The 18,188-nt window shown below is 52.0% G+C and overlaps 1 protein-coding gene across 6 annotated transcripts; it reads right to left on the minus strand.

Annotated features, from left to right (window-relative positions):
* Nucleotides 1-45: 45 nt before the first annotated feature.
* Nucleotides 46-18,169, minus strand: TP53BP1 (tumor protein p53 binding protein 1). Of its 6 annotated transcripts, none has more exons than XM_060755478.2 (25): nt 18,044-18,169; nt 17,636-17,772; nt 15,580-15,861; nt 13,657-13,717; nt 12,223-12,395; nt 11,946-12,051; nt 11,491-11,582; nt 11,225-11,325; nt 9,809-10,817; nt 9,534-9,644; nt 9,057-9,296; nt 8,832-8,883; nt 8,422-8,514; nt 7,437-7,923; nt 7,176-7,331; nt 6,619-6,863; nt 6,373-6,519; nt 5,911-6,272; nt 5,629-5,820; nt 5,248-5,445; nt 3,443-3,637; nt 3,106-3,200; nt 2,689-2,888; nt 1,769-1,914; nt 46-371 (listed from the first exon to the last, which is right to left on the minus strand). In XM_060755478.2, exons 1-25 carry the CDS (start codon nt 18,148-18,150, stop codon nt 187-189), a joined length of 5,172 nt encoding a protein of 1,723 aa, XP_060611461.2. In that variant the 5' UTR covers nt 18,151-18,169; the 3' UTR covers nt 46-186. The 6 variants fall into 6 exon arrangements, with proteins under 6 accessions (XP_060611461.2, XP_060611460.2, XP_060611459.2 ...); XM_060755477.2 differs by having other exon boundaries at nt 9,534-9,641; nt 13,657-13,720; XM_060755476.2 differs by having other exon boundaries at nt 13,657-13,720.
* Between the last annotated feature and the right edge of the window lie 19 nt (nt 18,170-18,188).

Genomic DNA, 18,188 nt, shown 5'->3' on the forward strand with positions numbered 1-18,188 from the left:
AAATGGGTGCCGGGCTCCTTGAAAGATGATGAGGGAAAGCTCACGTACCACAACAACAAGAAAGCCAGTATTTATTTTTTCCATCATCATGGAAGTTCAGAAGTCAAAAGTATATACAAGCACATCATCTTCATGCACAGGGGCTTAATTGACACAAAAAGTTAAAACCATTGCAAGGGAGCTTCTTCAACTGGAGTGCCCTTGGGGCGCAAAGGCCAGGAGCTGGAACCCCACTGGCTCCCCGGCAACAAGGCTTTGGGCCACCCACTCCTGGGACACAACCGGCAGCGCCAGCGCCTCCGCACACGTTAAGATGGCCGCTGGGCAGGAGTTGTCCGTCACAAGCACATCAAAGAGGCCCAGGCCTACGTCTGTGGAAAGAAAGCGAAGCAGAGAGCCTGTGATGAGGATGAAGATGAAGGGCTGCTTCACCCAGCCTCAGTCAGAGCCAAGCACTGAGGGATCTCCCCTTGCAGAGTAAGACCAGCAGCCTCAGGGAAGTAGGGATACAGAGCTAGGGCAGGATCAGGAGCTCCAAGAAGCAGACCAGGAGTTAATTGTAGCCTTAATAGCTGGAAGGGTTAAGAACTGATGCCATCCAACTTTTTTTTCATGTCAGGAACGACTTGAGAATCTGCAAGTCGCTTCTGGTGTAAGAGAATTGACCATCTGCAAGGACATTGCCCAGGGGATGCCCGGATGTTTTGATGTTTTACCATCCTTGTTGGAGGCTTCTCTCATGTCCCCGCATGGGGAGCTGGAGATGACAGAGGGAGTTCAACCCACTCTTCCTGGATTTGAACAACTGACTTGTCAGTCAACAATCCTGCAGGCACAAGGGTTTAACCCATTGCATCACCTGGGGCTCCTCATTCAACGGAGGATATTTAATAGGTTGGCTCAGAGCGGGGCCAACAGGTGAGAACGCTTGGGGAAGTGGCATAAATACCTGGAGACTGGAGCTGGTAGTTTGATGAGAGCAATGTTATGGAACTGCTACACCCTGACTTGGATGGAACTTTGGATTTGGTGACGAAATTACGTTTTTGGACTATGGCTTGAGTTGGTGAGATTAACTGGCTTTGACCCTTGGATGTCGTGATTTTAATACCTGTTTTTAAATTGTATTGTTTATCGGTGATTTTTAGTATAAATCTTATATTATCGAAGTTTAATTTTTTATGATTTATGTATAAATGTTCTTTTACATTTGTTTTAATTTGGTTAGGTTAATTTATAAGTTATACGTATGTTATTGTCTTGCTATTTTGGTTTTCACATGTATGTGCGGCATTGAATTTTGCCTTTATAATGTTGGAAACTGTGTTGAGTTCCCTTAGGGGGAGAAAAACGGTATATAAATGTAGTAAATAAATAAATAAATAACAACAACAACTCTGGACTCTGTGTACACTTTGCCCTTGTAAGATTGTCGGATGCGGATGCATGCGCATGCGGATGCATGCGTACCTTTTGGACTACGAGACAGTGAGTGGCCGACTTAGAGATTCTGTGCCAGGTCCTTGGCAAGGGGACGAGCATGGGCAGCCCTGCTACACAGGCACAAGGGGGAACCTGGGAGCCTTTCCCCTCCCCCATTTTCCTCTCTAGCATTTTCTTTGAGGCAGCAGGAAGGGGAGGGAGGAAGGGAGGGAATAGCATTCCTGGTGTTTGTATATTCAGCCTCTCTCCCTATACACACCCCATGGGGAGAAGGAGAAGGCCCTTCCCAGGCTCCACTGAAGGGGCATCCCAGTGGTGGTGGTACCTTTGCTCCATGAAGCCGATGTCTGCTGCTTCACAGATGCAGCTCCTCCAGTCATGAGAATCTCAGACCAAAATTCCAAAAAGTCCTGCGGCTCATCTGACACCAGGAGCACCTTCAGTTTGTGGAAGGGGTCCTTCCGTGGTCGCCTGAGAATAATAAGTCTAATACTACTACTAATAGTACTACAACTACTACTACTAATAATAATAAATTAACATGTCAAACTACTCTGGGATTTCCAAAGTTTTGGAGCACAATAGCCCTGATCTCATGATCAAAAAAATAAATAAAAGTATGGGTCATCAATGGTGCAATCCCAGGCAACAGCAGAATTGGTGAGACGCAACTGGAAAAGCTTACATGAAATGAGAATTTAAAGATCTGCAAAGACTCTGGCACAAGCCAATCAAAGTGGTCCCAGTGGTGATTGGCACACTGGGTGCAGTGCCTAAAGATCTTGGCCTGCACGTAAAAACAATCAGTGCTGACAAATGACCATCTGTTTGCTGCAAACAGCCACCCTACTTGTATCAGCAAATAATAGTTGCAGATCCGTCACACAGTAGCAGACACTTAGGAAGTGTCTGATGTGTGGTCAAATACAAAAGCTAGCATAGGGATCTTGTTTGCTGTGTACTAATCTTGTAGTGCATCAAATAATCATAATAATACATCTTTATTTATATTCCACTTTTCTCCCTCACACACTCAAAGTGGCTTACAGCCTATTAAAACCATGTAAACAACAATCCAAATAAATCAATTATAATCATAAAACATAAACAGTGTAAAACAACAATAATATGCATTCACATTCTTGTGGGAAGAAGTAGAAGGGTCAGGAATGGCACTTTGGGGGGGGGGGTGGACTCCGAGGCTCCTCCCTCCTGGGCTACAAAGAGGGCCTGTGTGGCACTTACCACTCCAGCATCCTCTGTTCCAGGAGGCTGTATCCAGCAGGCAGCAAGTAATCTTTGTAGTTCTGCAGCTGGTTGGCGTGGCAGCTGTCGTGGACCCAGACGTGGGAGACGCATGGGATCCCTCTGGCGAGGCACAGGAGGTACTTCCGAGTGCGGCAAGGGCGGTCCGCTACCAGGAGGCACTGGAAGCCTGCGCTGCACTGGATCACAGGGAGCAAAGGGAGGGAGGGCTTGCCAAGACCTTGCCTGCGAGGCTCCCAGGCCTCCTTCCTTCATCCAGGGCCCCTCTGAACACAAAACTCGCACTGCAGCAGAGCACTGTTGTTGCATGGCTGCCAATTTGGGCGAGGGAAGACTGGCATAAGGAGGGCGCTCCCCCCCCCCCCCCCAAAAAAAAGATCTTGCCACAATTCTGACCTGGCTGTCCTTGAAGTCCTCCAGGATGATACCACCTCCTGTCTTTAACTGCAGCTCAACGTAGCTTTGATTGTATGGCGTTGTCACCAGTAACTCTGGGCACACATTAAGAAAAATGGCAAACTAAAATACCATCCTTCACTCTAAGTCAGGCATGGGGAAACTTGGGCCCTCCAGGTGTTTTGGACTCCAACTCACACCATTCCTAATAGCTTCAGGCCTTTTTCTTTCCCCTCAGCTGCTTAAGCTCTTCAACAAGGTGATCTAACTCTGTACCTGACATTCCCCGCCCATGCACACTCCCAAACTCCACTGTTTGCTTCTGAGTCTCTCTCACCTTCTTCTTCTCCGGAGCTCACAGCAAGCGCCTGGCCACTGGAGGGTCTGTCCGTGGGGCTGGCTACCGTCAAGAGGAAGCCGTAGCCCAAGAAGAGGGCCTTGTTCTGAGGCAGAGGCCCCCACCGTTCATCAGCTGCTCCTGGGTCCCCAACGCTGCAGGTGGGGCTCCCGGTCACCTTGGCTCCAGCAAGCCCTGTGTGTTTTGAGGGGAAGCAGAGGCCTGTGACTACCTCACTCCTTCCTGGGCTCTCACTCATGCAGCCTGCCGCCCGCCCCCAAGTCCCAGGCTCTTCTAGAGAGGGAGGGCCTGTTGGGCGAGTGGGCTTATTAACAAAAGACCCTCCTCATAAATGTACAGCAAAGCAACTAATAGGTAGTAGCGTGACCCAGCACCAGGAGCCCAAAGTGACAAAAAGAACACAGACCAATGTTATCTCTTCCATAGGAGACTTTTCTTTGTAGTATTATGGTTGCACTATTTACAATAACAAGGTTTCCACAACACAAACAAACACTGGAGCTTTCTCACACAAGGCTTCTATCACACAGAGATTTACCTCACACTCCTTGGGATGACATTAGCTTTGGCCTACGGACTCTAATAGACTTTGGCCCACTCACATTTCTCAGGACAACACTACTTTGGCTCGCCGACTCTTAACAGACTTCGGCCTGCTCACTCTCCTCTGGACGACACTAGCTTTGGCCCACTGACTCTAACAGGCTTCGGCCTGCTCACTCTCCTCAGGACACTAGCTTTGGCTCGCCGACTCTTAACAGGCTTCGGCCTACTCACTCTCCTCAGGACGACACTAGCTTTGGTTCGCTGACTCTTAACAGGCTTCGGCCTGCTCACTCTCCTCAGGACGACACTAGCTTTGGTTCGCTGACTCTTAACAGGCTTCGGCCTACTCACTCTCCTCAGGACGACACTAGCTTTGGTTCGCTGACTCTTAACAGGCTTCGGCCTGCTCACTCTCCTCAGGACGACACTAGCTTTGGCTCGCTGACTCTTAACAGGCTTCGGCCTGCTCACTCTCCTCAGGACAACACTAGCTTTGGCTCGCTGACTCTTAACAGGCTTCGGCCTACTCACTCTCCTCAGGACAACACTAGCTTTGGCTCGCTGACTCTTAACAGGCTTCGGCCTACTCACTCTCCTCAGGACGACACTAGCTTTGGTTCGCTGACTCTTAACAGGCTTCGGCCTGCTCACTCTCCTCAGGACGACACTAGCTTTGGCTCGCTGACTCTTAACAGGCTTCGGCCTACTCACTCTCCTCAGGACGACACTAGCTTTGGTTCGCTGACTCTTAACAGGCTTCGGCCTGCTCACTCTCCTCAGGACAACACTAGCTTTGGCTCGCTGACTCTTAACAGGCTTCGGCCTGCTCACTCTCCTCAGGACAACACTAGCTTTGGCTCGCTGACTCTTAACAGGCTTCGGCCTACTCACTCTCCTCAGGACGACACTAGCTTTGGTTCGCTGACTCTTAACAGGCTTCGGCCTGCTCACTCTCCTCAGGACGACACTAGCTTTGGCTCGCTGACTCTTAACAGGCTTCGGCCTGCTCACTCTCCTCAGGACGACACTAGCTTTGGCTCGCTGACTCTTAACAGGCTTCGGCCTGCTCACTCTCCTCAGGACGACACTAGCTTTGGCTTGCCCAGTCAAATTTTAATATTTCTGACAGGGCTCTCTTCTGGTGACCCTGAAGGGCTAGTTTTCCCACTTGGACTTTGGGAGCAGGCATGCCCCTCTCCTCAACCTCTACCTGCCCCGGGGTCCCAGCAGAACCTTACCTGACGCTGTCGTCGTGGGGAGAATTGCCTTGCGTCCTCGCTTGGCAGGCGACTGCTCCCCATCTGAGGAGGCCAGTTTCCTCTTACGATGAGGTGACTGGGGGCTGTCTGGAGCCTTGCGGAGGAGGAGCCCCGTCCGGAGGGAAGGGCCCGGGGAGCCCATGTTGCGTCTCTTCCGTTTCCCCTCCACAAGGTTGTCTAGACCGAACGGCAGGCCAGGCAGGTTAGGAGGAGAAGGAGAAGGGGTCTGGAAGCAGGGTGAGAGCGGCACACTCCACCCCAACTTCTCTGGCTTTCCATTGGGGGGGGGGGGAGGCAGTTGTTTCCCCAGAGCTCAGCAACGGGGAGCCCCCATCCCCACCCTCCACACCCACTCCTTACCGAGGCTGATGTCGGCAGCCTTTGCCAAAGGGGTGAGGGGCTCGAAGGGGCCCAGCCCAAACTGTTCCCTCAGTCTGTTCCCTTGCTCCAGGGACAGGATGACGGCCGCCCGTCGGTACCACTTCTGCTGCCCGTCCTTCTCCACACAATAGAAGAGCTCCCCGAGCTCCTGCCGGTGGCCTTTCACCACCCCTGCAACAATGAAATGGAACATCAGGGTTGCCCAGGAGACCTCTCCACACTCCCCATCTATTCGTCACTTTGGCAGGGGCCCTTCCCTACCGGCGCTGAAGTACTCGTCCTCCGAGAGGGCCGTCACCTCGGTCTCCAGGGGGAGCGGGTCGCAGAGGAGGATGTCCCGCCCCGGGACCTCACACTCATAGCCGTCATCAAAGAGCAGCTTGTATTTGGTGCCCCCCACGTCCTGGGTGATGGTGCCAGAGTAGAAGTAGCCATTGGAGGACCACTTGGCCACCACCCTGAGGCCCACAAGGCTGTCCTTAGAGGGGGAGGAGGGCAAGGAGGAGGAGGGCGAGTGGGGAGGGGGCGGCTCCTGCAGAGGGATTTCGGGAGAGCCGCTGCGGCAATGGAGAGAAGCCTCGGGCGGAGGCACAGAGTGGTTTTCCGTCACGGATGCGCTGCCCCTGTGGAGATAAAGAGAGGGGGAGAGGGCTGCTGAGCTCCTGAGCCTCACTCTCCCTGCACCCCAAAAGATCCCCACCCCGGTCTATCCTTTGGCCCTACCTCTTCCCTGTGCCTCGTGCTGCAGGGCGGGCCCTTCTCCCCTGCCCACGGTGCACCGGCCTCGCACTCCCTTCCAGACCTTCCTCCTCCTGGTGCCTTTCAGCTGCTCTGTGGTCCCGCTGGGTCAGCAGTCCTCCCTTCCTGGGGCTGGGGGAAAAGGCCCACTTAGCTTTGGCAAAGATGTGCCCAGCCTTGACCCCAAGGAACCCGGGGACCCTTCCTCTCCTTTGCAGGGCCCCAACACACCTGGGCTTTCTGACACCTGGCAAGAGAGAGTCTTGGGGCCCCACTCCTTGGCCAGCGATGATGCCACTGTTGATGAAGGAGGAGGCACCGCTCCCTCCACTGGAGGCCTGCTGGGGCCCAGAGGACTTGGAGGAAAAGGAGCTGATGTCCCCCAGGTCTCCAGGGGTCAAAGAGGATCCTGCTGTGCGGGACGGAGAGAGAGCCACCTCGGACTCTTGGCGTTCTACAACAGGCTCCTCACTTTCCTGGAACCGAGAAAGGAAGGACAGCATTCAGGGAGAATGGCAACAAGGTCGGGCTTGCTGTTTTACAGAGACCACAACACTCAGCCCATCCTTCATAAAGGCAGGGAGCCACCATAGAAAGCAGCGGGGCAGTCCTCCTTTATCACCACAAAGGGAGCAGAGATCAGCTGCCCTGCTATTCTCCCCTCAGGGCTAGAAGATGGGGAAGGGTGACTCCTTGAGAAAATCACCAAATCTAAGCCAAGGAGCCCCTGCAATCAGATCTGGGCCACAAAGGAGCAGAATCCAACAGCAGAGTCCTTGAAGGCTCACCTCAACCACTTTGCGCTCCACTTCAGCCCCATCCTTATAGTAGACTTCTGTGATGACCCGTGTCACAACAGTGCGCACTTCACGAATGGTCCGCACATGGCGCTGCAAGACATTGACTTTTGGCTGGCAGGGTGAAGTCAAGTCTTCCTCATCTTTCTGGAGAAAGGGAAGGCCCAGAAAAGAAACGCATTTCCTTTCCATCCCCAGGATAGCCCAGTAAGATGACCAATGTGCTATAAATGCATCCGTGCTCCTCCTCACCTGGTTGTGTGGCACCTCTGTCGTCTGTGCCCTGCCGGGAGTTCCCCTCTGCCCCTCTTCTGTCTGCACTTCCGCATCATGCATTTCAGGCTGAACCTGGGCCATGCTGGTGCCCACTTCCGCCCGAACGCAAGCCCTCGTCTGTGTGGCCACAGACACAATGCTTGCTGGGTCTCGGATCCCACTGCTGGGGGGAGGCCTGGGGCTGTGGGTGGGATCACTCCCTTTTGCAGGGAGGGGAGTGCCCGGTCCCTTTGCTTCCCTTTGCCCGGCCTCCCCCTCTTGCACCCCCACAGTTTCTGTCTCCATGGCCTCTTCCACCTCCTCCTCCTCAGGACATCCATCTGGGCCGTCTCCATGCAGTGCCTGCCCACAAGACTGGGTACCCAGCCGCTCTGTGTTCTGCCTGACCCCAGGTACAGGTTCCTCCTTCTCGTTCCTCTCCTCCTCTTCCTCCCGGGAATTTGGGAAATGGAACAGGTCTCCCCTGGAACCAATTGGAGCCACACCAGAATAAAGCAAGCAGTCTTCCACCCCACTGTCCCCCTCCCAATAAAGGAATTGTGACTTTACTAGGGCTAATCCATACTTGTGCTTGTATGCGGATTTGGAGGAACTGCCCTCCCTGTCGTCGCCCCCCCCCCCCCAATCTCTGGGCACCTGTCTCTCACATCGCTAGGTCAAAACTTGCTGCAGGAGGGGAGGGAAGCGCCAAGTCCAAGGGACCTCCAGTTGTCATGCCCTTTGAAGGGAGACAGTCTCAGGGGAACCTTGTGCTTCCTGGTGCTCCCTTCCTTCCAGTCTCCTCTCTTCCAATGCCTGGGGGGCTGGAGGGGCAAAGAAGCAGGAGGAGACATAGTTCTGTCGTCCAGACAGGACCGCCTCTAGAAAGGGAAGAGCCTGCCTCCTGGGCTGGAATCTGAATCCATACTGCAGGGGAGTGTAACAGTGAGTCCATGGGGCAAAAGGCTCCCCACTGACTTGCCTGAATGGTGAGCTTGGCCGCTTTGGACCTTGAGGCTGGCCGGCATGCAGGGCTTCATAGACACGAGCAAAGACGGAGGGCATTTTCTGAGCCCTGTGAGCAAAGGGAGGGAGGGGCTCAGAGGGAAGGGCAGCATGCCAACAAAGTGCCTCAAGTTCACCAACAGGTTTTGGTGGCACTAACTGTGCATGGCACAGAACCTGAGCCAAAGCCGCAAGTCTTCACTTTACGCTTGGCCATTGGGAACCGTCTCTACATCCGAGGGCAACTCCACACTCCCAGCAACTCCAGGGACCCAAAATTATTCCACCCCCACCCCCCCACCCCCACCCGCTTATGCTCAATCCCATTAGCCTTTAAAATGCCACAAAGTCATCCCTTGTTTTCAATTCCCGTAAGCTTGATGTTACCTGGAAACAGTTCCCGGGAGAGACCCATTCTTCTCTCGATCGGCTGCAGGTTCTGAGAAATGGTGAAAAAGACAAAGAGACCTCAAGGAGGGATCAGAAGACCTATTATCTCTCTTCGGGCTAGAGTCCCCAGCCCCTCAAGCAGGCTGACCATCATATCCCACACACAGAACCCTCTCCCCAACCCATAGAGATTGCCTTCCATGACAAAACCACCTCCCTTACTCTCCAGGCTGAAGGGCAGGGAGCCCTCGCTCTCTTCGGCCACTGGGGTCCCCAGGCCCATCTGCAAGGACAGCTTCTCCTCCGCTGCCTCCACTTCCTGGCCACCCCGTCCGGCTGCCCCTTGGCCGCTCTCCTCCTCCATCTCTGCCGAGGCCAGAGGACTCTCCAGAGTCACTGCATGGGCACTTTCAGCCGTGATGTTGCTGGTGGCAATGCTGCTGTCTGGGCAGCCCCCAACCTCTGGAATAAAACAGGCAAGACGCCCAGCCCAGCTTCTCACACAGAGCTCACAGAACAGGAAGAGACCTCCCCCCCTCTGCACCCACCAGCAAAGAGCAACTGGGAGTTGGAGCTGGCTTTTTGAGTCAGTCTGACAACGCCCATAGCACATTTTGGCCAAGCCTCACACAGCCCACACCTGTCTGCAGCAGCCCAGGAGGGACCTGTGTCACAGCCGCTCCCTCGCCTTCCACTCACCATTGGGAGTGCTGTGCCGGGGAGTCCTCTTCAGCCGGCCAATGAGGGGCGGAGTGAAGCCTGCCAGAGGAGGAAGCGCCGCTGATCCCTCTTTTTGGAAGGAGGGGCCTTCTGGAACATAAGACAGAGCTCAGCTATCGCTGGGGGGGGGGGGGGGGGAGGGGGCAGCAACCTTAGACCCAGGTAGAAGGGGGAACCAGGCAGGGAGGAGCCGGGAAGCACTGGTGCCAGGCTGATGTGGATCTCACCGATAGACAGACCCTCAAGACACTCACCAACCACCAGGTCAGCTGAGGGATTGGGGGCTTGGCTCCACTGCCCCTCTTCAGCCCCCTCGGCTGCTCCTGCTGCTGCCTCTTCCTCCTGCTTCCCAGGCAGGTGGCCCATCATGATCTCCTTACTGCTGGTCCCTGGCTGGCTTCCAGGCAAGGCTGCTGGCACCTCGTCGCTGCTCTGTGCCGAACAGGCTGCCGACATAGCTTCGTCTGGCTCCTGCTGGGCCATCCTGGGCAGCACAGCACTCTCCTCCTCCTCTGAAGCCTCCTTCATTTGGCCTGCAGGAAGCTCCGTGCTCAGGGGTCCTGGGCCCTCTGGGCCCTCAGCTGGAGGACTCTGGGAACTAGAAAGTTGCAGTGCTGTCCCAGGGCTGGTAAAAAACGGGGCCTGGCCAGGGGGTTCTTCTGTAGGGTCCGCTGTGGCCATCTCTCCAGCCGCCAGCGGAACTATGTCCAGAGGTTCTGCAGAGCATCCAATTTGTCCTGTCATCTGTTCTTCTTGGGAAGTGACTCCTCCACTTAGCAACATAGCTTCCTGTGGCTCCTCCTCCCGAGGCACCTCTGGGATGGCCTCTCCCTCCCCAATGAAGGGATCCTCCAGGCAGCCCTGATTCCTGACAGTCCCCCCATCCCCATCTTGGACAGGAGACAGGTCTTTAGAAGGGCCATAAAGCAGATTCTGACTGTCTGCGCTCAGCAGATGCTGGCTGGGGCCAATGGTCTGGGCAGGTCTCTCTCCGGAATATGGTTCCGCCCCTTCCTCTGGCAGCATCACGCTCTGTCCCTCCATCTCAGCAGACCGGCTGCACTCACTCTCAGAAAGGGCCAAAACACAGGCTTCACCTGGAAGCTGCAGAATGGGGCCTTCCGCCAGGCTGGAGAGGACCTCGGCTTCCACCTCAGGCGCTTCTAAGCTCCCAGCTGCTGGCAAAGCAACCACACCAGAGCTGCCTTTCTCTGCTTGTGCCTTGGACCCCTGCTCCAAGCTTGGAGTTGGAAGAAAGGTGTCCTAGAGGGTAAAACAAGGCTAGTCTAAGGCGAGCACCGGCTCCTGCTGTGGCGGCAGTCCAGCTCATTTTGCCAGACACAATCCACCCCAGGAAGGAAACCCACTCTTGTAACTCAAAGCAGACTTGCCTGGGGCATGCCCCATCCCCACTCCCATGGTGGCCTTCATAGCTGGTCTCAGCCCCAGAACAAGAAGCACCCTCAGTGCACACAAAGGTGTCAGACCAGAAAGATCACATCTGGGCCGAGGTGGACCTTTGCCACATCTACAAGTGGGAGAGAAAGGCACACAAAGCCCCACTGGGGGACAAAGGCTGGGACCCCTCTACCATCTCCCAAAGCAAGTCTCAAAGGAGAAGGAGAAGCTTGGCACACAAACACCTCTATCACAAGGGAACTATCACTCACATGGGAAAAGTCTGGCAGGGATGGGATGGGAACGGATGTGGGAGACAGGGGGCTGGGGGCCTGGGGCAGCGCCTCCGCCGAGTCCTCTTCCTGCTTCCCGGCTGCAAAAGAGGAGAATGGGGGAAGAAGGACTTGCTTCATTCACACCTTACCCCTAGGCGTCAGTGCTTCAAAAGGAAAAGAGAACCCAAATTCTGTCTGCCTCAGAATTAAAAGCCCAACTAAGCCAATCCAAAGTTTCCCTGCAGAAAGGAAAGGAAAAATACCTCCTGTACAGGAATTTGTTGGGCTTCGTGGGACGATGAGAGGGACGGGTTCCCAGACACCGCAAGACGGCAGAGCAGGCTCTGAAACACAGCTGCAAGGGAACAGCACACGGCTGCACTCTCATCCTTCCATATGCACTGAATCACTAGAGAAAGGCAATCTCCAGCCAAAACATCTGAGCAAACCCTTTCCAGAGGTACAGAGGCTGAGAGAAAGCTTTTTCATGGACAAACACAATTAAAGAACCAACCAACGTGGCTGGCATGGGAAACATTAAGCCTCCCAGAGAACTGCAACACCTGTAATCCACTGCTTTGGGCCAAGCTGGCTAGAGTGGAGAGGGACCGTACTCAGCAGCAGCAGGAAGGAAAAAGGAAAATGTGGAAATATCCAGGAACAGACATCCCATCACTGGTCAGAGCAAAAGGCAGGAACTGGTGGGGATGGCACTTACCCAGAGAGTGGCCCCTGTCCTGAGAGGTGAAGGACCTGCAGCGGATCAGCAGGAGTAGGAGCGAGAGGGCCAGCCTCGTCTGCGACGGGTCCAATGCAGCTGCTGTCTGGAGCGAAGCCAGAGAAGACGGAACCCAGCATCAAGCACAGCTCAACGGATTCCGGCCCACATCTGGGGGGGGGGGGGCTTGGTGGCTTCTGCAATAATCCCCTCCCCAAGCCCCAGGCAGGACAGGTCCTCCACCTGGCTTTCAAACCCTCACATTCCCCTGCCATACCACTATGACACTGGCCAAAGAGATCCTCTTGTGTGGATTCAAGCTCTGCCTCTTGAGACTGCCAGCCAGGGGGACCATCCGCTCCAGGCGCTTTGGGAGAAGAGGGACGATGGGTTTCTTCTTCTTTGTGGTGGGACAGAAGGTTGGGGATGCCACTCAGCAAGGAGCCTGACCTAAGAGCATGGTGCAATTATGGCTCTGTGAGCACCTCTTTCCTAATTCCTATTGCCTGGGGCTTTGCAGAAGATGCATTGCTCCCTCCCGCAACCCTTTTCTCCATCAGGATCACTGTATCAGCCTGGAACTGGCTGCTTTGGTTCTCTGCCATAAATAAGGGAGGTGGGGAGAAGGAGGCTGGGTACAGTTGAGGAAGGTAGTGCAGATAAGACAACTGTTTTGTGAGGGGAAACTGAAATTGCAGTTAACAGACTGTGAGCACAGTATTTGGCCAGTAGGGGCTGGATGGGAGTTTTGAGCAGGAAAACTTTAGAACTGTCTTTTTAGGATTGTGGAAAGAAGGAAGAAACCACTTGTCTCCAGCATTTTATTGTTGTGAGCTTGATTTTAACTCCAGGATCTTCCAGAGTCTGACATTCACTCTCCTCTGAAGAAGGAAGAAACTGCTCCTTCCTTTCTTCCTTCCTTCCTTCCCTCTTTCCTCCCTTCCTTACAGTTGGGGTTGTAGAGGAGAAGGTGTTTGGGCACAGCAGGGACTCTGGACAAATGCCAACCCAAGTGGAAAAGAAGCCCAGAAGCCCAATATTTGTAAGGAACAAGGACACACCAGTCAGATGATGGATTAATCATCATGAGCAAGCAGGTATGCTCCTTTCTGGGGCCCTGGTGTTCCAGTTGTTTCACCAGAAAAACAAATCTGCCCTCTTCTCACATAATAATAATAATAATAATAATAATAATAATAATAATAATAATCTTTATTTATACCACGCCACCATCTCCCTAAGGGACTTACATGAGGCCAAGCCCATAGAACAACAATAATAAAAGCAATAACAAAACATCAATACAAAATAATCAAAATAAATCTCATAGACAAAAATAAACAATAAACAGTAACAGTAACAACAAGCATTTAAAAACCTATGGCTGGGCCAAATGTGATAATTAAAAATTAAAAAATAATGCTGGGCATGAGCAAGGTAATATACTAAGATAGAATTTTCGGCAAGAGAGGGGCGATCAAACAATCCTAAATCAATTATAAAGTGCATTTAGAGGACCTATTGCTGAGAGTATTTCCTTATTCTGGGAAGGCACACTGGAACAACCACGTTTTCAGGCTCCTCCTAAAGACTGCCGAAGTTGGGGCACTTGGGAACCTGGAGAGCATCAGTGCCCCTTTCGACAGGGAAAGGGCTCCAGACCATCATGCACAAAAGAGGGAGGGAAGGAGGAAAGCAGGCATTTATTTACCTCTCAGGGCTGCCTCTCCCCGATCCTGTCACCTCACCCCCTGCTGCCACACCTCCTCCACCTGCTGGTAGGGCAAACACAAAACAACCCAGAGACCCACAGTCAGGAATGGAGGCATTGCGATGAATGGAATGAATGAAATTGTAGGATTGGGGTTTGGATAAGGGCCTATTAAGGCCTGGCAAGGCTGAAGATACCATCTAAAAATTGGAACCTGGAAAATGGCATTATGGAGGAGGTGAAGAAGTAATTAACTGTGGCATGAAAAGTGCTAAGGAGAATTCTAGAGGACTGACCTGAGAACGTTTGGTGTAAACAACACCTGTTTAGATAGTCAAAGGCAGCCTTACCTTATAAAGAAGTTAAGCAACTTATCTGTTCTGGGATAGATGAGGCTCCAGCAAGTCTGAGCTGAATGACTGATTATCTAAACAACCAAGTAAATGGGTAACAACAACAAAAAGTTCTACAAAAGGAGACCTCTTTCCTTTTTCAAACTATACCAGATCTGCAAGGAATGTAGCATTTGAACACCCGCCTTCTTCCTCCCAAGAAGCCTGATGGACTGAATGACAAAGGGTGGTGAGTGTGAATGAGTGAATGAATGGATTATGAGTAAATTTAGAGTGTATGTGATGTTTCCCCTTTGTCTGTGTAATCAATATAGAGCTATGATAAAATCCAGTACTGGAGTCTGTGTGTCCACTTCTTGCTGTGAAAGTACCCGAGATATTCTGACCCACTGAAAGCGTACTAACTGTTCCCCATAAATTGGCAAGACCAAAGGCATTCCCTACAATTCTTGCCAGCTAAAGGTTTTCAACTCTGCTTATAACAAAAAAATGAAACATTTCATACATAAACTCCGTTTGTAATTACTGTTCGCATAAACTATAACTTTAACATTCCAGAAGTGATGATATTATCAAATCACAAATTAAATATTGAAGTCTCACCATGGGGGGGGGGGGGCAGTCTTCTGAGCCATTTTAGGCACAGGTGGGTTTTTTTCTTCACAACAGGAAATAAAAGAACAACTTCCTGCTCACTTTCTATAGTTTTTTGGTTTTTTTTAAATGGTCCTCTGAAATGTAGTGGACATACTTCTCACACCACCAGAAGTCATTTAGGGACCATTATTTGAAAGTTTTCACACAATTTTGGGGGGCAAACGTATATATTGAAGTATATATTGTATACTGAAGGAATGTTTGCATCTCTGCCCAAAAAGAAGAGAAAGCTGCCCAGTGCTCAAGCCCCTCTTTTTCTCTTTCTTAACCTCAAAACTGGAGGCAGCATAGGAACAAAGCCCAGGAAGTGTTCTGCATGAAACAGCACCTGGCAGTGCGCAGGGAAAGTGGAGCAGGTGTTTCATCGATTCATTACAAAAGGACACTTTCTAAAAATGCAAGCAGAGAGGGGAGCTGCCCTCACGGGTAGTTCCTTAACTTAAAAGCCCAGCACTCAATCCCTGGAAAAGCTGTGTGCTTTGCAGCCTAAGAACTGCTTTCTCAAAGGAAGAGCTGTACCCGCTTCAGGGCCGACCACAGGAGAGATGGCTCCTTTGCCTGGTTTCCCAAGAGCTTCTGGGGGCCCCAAGCAAGCCCCTCCCCCTCCTGCCCACTTTGTGCTTGGAAACCCTCTCCACGCATGCAGAGGCCATGAGACAGTGGCCCTGCCACCATTTGCAGAGGAAGTGCTGTCGCTGCTGTGTTCACCTTATGCAACCCCACCCCACAAAAAAACCACTTTTGCAGAGAGACCACTGGAGAGCTCCAAGGATCTCAGATGCAGAAAAGGTGAAGGATGCTCAAAGGAAGCATTCTGAGAAGCCCTTCCTAGTTCATTTCCCTTGCAAGAGAGGAGGCCTCATCCCTGCACCCTGAGAGGCCTGCTTGCTCCACCCCAAACACCTTCTCTTACCACAGCTCTGGGGGTGTTCCTCCTCCTCCTTCTCCTTGATGTTGCTGTGCTCTCTCTCCTGGGCAGCTTTGGTGGCTCCTGAGGGGCCTGGCGAGTCTTGTCTCTCCTGGCATATGCCTCCATTCTCCTCCTTGGCTGCTGCCTTCAGACTCAGGCTCTCCTCTTCCTCCTCCTCCTTGCTTCCTATTCCAGCTCCTTCTCCACTTCCTCCCAGAAGATCCTGGCTCTGGGAAAGCTCCAGGGCCCCCCAGGGCAGCTGTGAGGAGGAGCCAAAGGAGGGTTCTGCAGAGGAAGGTGGGGGGGGGGGGGGAGAGGGGATCAGGGAATAACACTCTTCTAGCACTCCTGGTGTTGTAGCGGGTTAAACCGCTGAGCTTCTGAAGCTGCTGACCGAAAGATTGATGGTTTAAATCCAGAGAGCAAGGTGAGCTTCCGCTGTTAGCCCCAGTTTCTGCCAACTTAGCAGTCCAAAACATGCAAATGTGAGATCAATAGGAAGATAATGGTGCTCCATGCAATCATGCTGGCCACATGACCTTGGAGGTGTCTATGGACAATGCCACCTCTTTGGCTTAGAAATGGATGTGAGCACCACCCCCCAGAGTTGGACACGACTAGACTGAATGTCGAGGGACAACATCTATCTTTACGTAGCCCTTTACCTACATCTTACTGCGTATTATAGCTGTCTTGTATCCAAATTTGATGAAAATTCATCCAGTGGGTTTTGGGTTCTGTTAATCCCACAAACGAACATTAATTTTTATTTATATACTAGCCGTCCCTTGCCATGTGTTGCTGTAACCCAGTCTCTATGTGTTTTGTGTGTGTGTATGCATGTGTATATTTATAGATGTGGTTTTGTGCATGCACTGTAATGTATTTTTTGAAGTTTTTTGGCTTTTTATGTTCCTTCTGTTGTGTTTTTCAGCGTTTTAATGAGTGATGCTTACTTGTTGGCCTGATAGGTGTATTGTGTCCAAATTTGATGTCAATTTGTCCAGTGTTTTTTGTTATGTTAATTCCACAAACATTACATTGGGTTGTTGTAGGTTTTTTCGGGCTATATGGCCATAGTCTAGAGCAGGGGTCCACAAACTAAGGCCCGGGGGCCGAATACAGCCCTCCAAGGGCATTTACCTGGCCCTCGCTCAGGGTCAACCTAAGTCTAAAACGACTTGAAAGGTCACAATAACAACAATCTTATCTCATCAGCCAAAAGCAGTCCTGCACTTCCCATTGAAATACAAATAAGTTTATATTTGTCAAAATTGTTCTTCATTTTAATTATTGTATTGTTTAAAGTGTTTTTTGCACTGCAAATAAGATATGTGCAGTGTGCATAGGATTCATTCCTATGGTTTTTCAAATTATAATCTGGCCCTCCAACAGTTTGTTTAAAATGTTTGAGGACCTCTGGTCTAGAGGCAATCTCTCCTGACGTTTCGCCTGCATCTATGGCAAGCATCCTCAGAGGTAGTGAGGTCTGTTTGAGGACCTCTGGTCTAGAGGCATTCTCTCCTGACGTTTCGCCTGCATCTATGGCAAGCATCCTCAGAGGTCTGTTGGAACTAGGAAAATGGGTTTATATATCTGTGGAATGACCATAGTGAGACAAAGGACTCTTGTCTGCTGGAGCTAGGTGTCAATGTTTCAACTGATCACCTTGATTAGCATATAATGGCACGACAGTGACTGGAGCCAACTTTTGTTGAGAGGTGATGAGATGTCCTTGTTTGTTTCTTCTCTGTTGTTGTGCTGTTGCAATTTTAGTGGAGCCAGATTTTGTTCATTTTCATGATTTCCTCCTTTCTGTTGAAATTGTCCACATGCTTGTGTATTTCAATGGCTTCTCTGTATAGTCTGACATGGTGGTTGTGAGAGTGGTCTAGCATTTCTGTGTTTTCAAATAAATTGCTCAAATAAAACGTTACATTTTTATTTATATAGAAGATTAAATTAAATAAATGCCTAGCACTGGACTCCATTTAGTGCATTCAGTGTAGGACACCCTTCTAGGAATCCCTCCCCATTCCCACCGGCCTTCAGGACTCACCTCCTCCTCCTCCTCCTCCTTCTTCTTCTTCCGGCAGAGGGGCTGCAAGGCTTTGTGGGGCGAGGCCCACCGCCTCCCCATTCCCCCCATTTTCCTTTTCTTCTCCTCCTTCTTCCCCAGAAGGAGGGGGGGCTCCTCTGTGGGTTCAAAACAAAGCATGCAAACAAAGGATGGAGGGGGCGTGGCTGGGATCCAGGGGTCAAAGGGCGGGGCTGAACCCCCTGCTAAGCCACGCCCCTCCCTTTCCCTCAGGGATCCCTTTGGGGGGGCGAGGGGGGCGGGGCCTGAAGGTGGTTCCAAACAAGGGGGGGAGGGGTCACCGCAGGGGGGAGGGGGGTGTGGAGGGGAGGGGGCTTCGTAGGCCCTGGCCCCTCCATCCTCGCCCACTCCCTTCTCCCCCGTCCTCACCTTCCTTCGGCCGCGAAGGGCACGGACAAGGCCCCCGCCTCACCCAAACCTCCTCCTTCCGCGGCCTCCATGTTCGCCAGGGAGGGAGAGAGGTGCGCGCGAAGCATGCCGGGAGGAGGAGGAGGAGGAGCAACCGCGCCCCGCC

Source organism: Anolis sagrei, chromosome 9, assembly GCF_037176765.1.
Source record: "Anolis sagrei isolate rAnoSag1 chromosome 9, rAnoSag1.mat, whole genome shotgun sequence".
NCBI lineage: Eukaryota > Metazoa > Chordata > Lepidosauria > Squamata > Dactyloidae > Anolis > Anolis sagrei.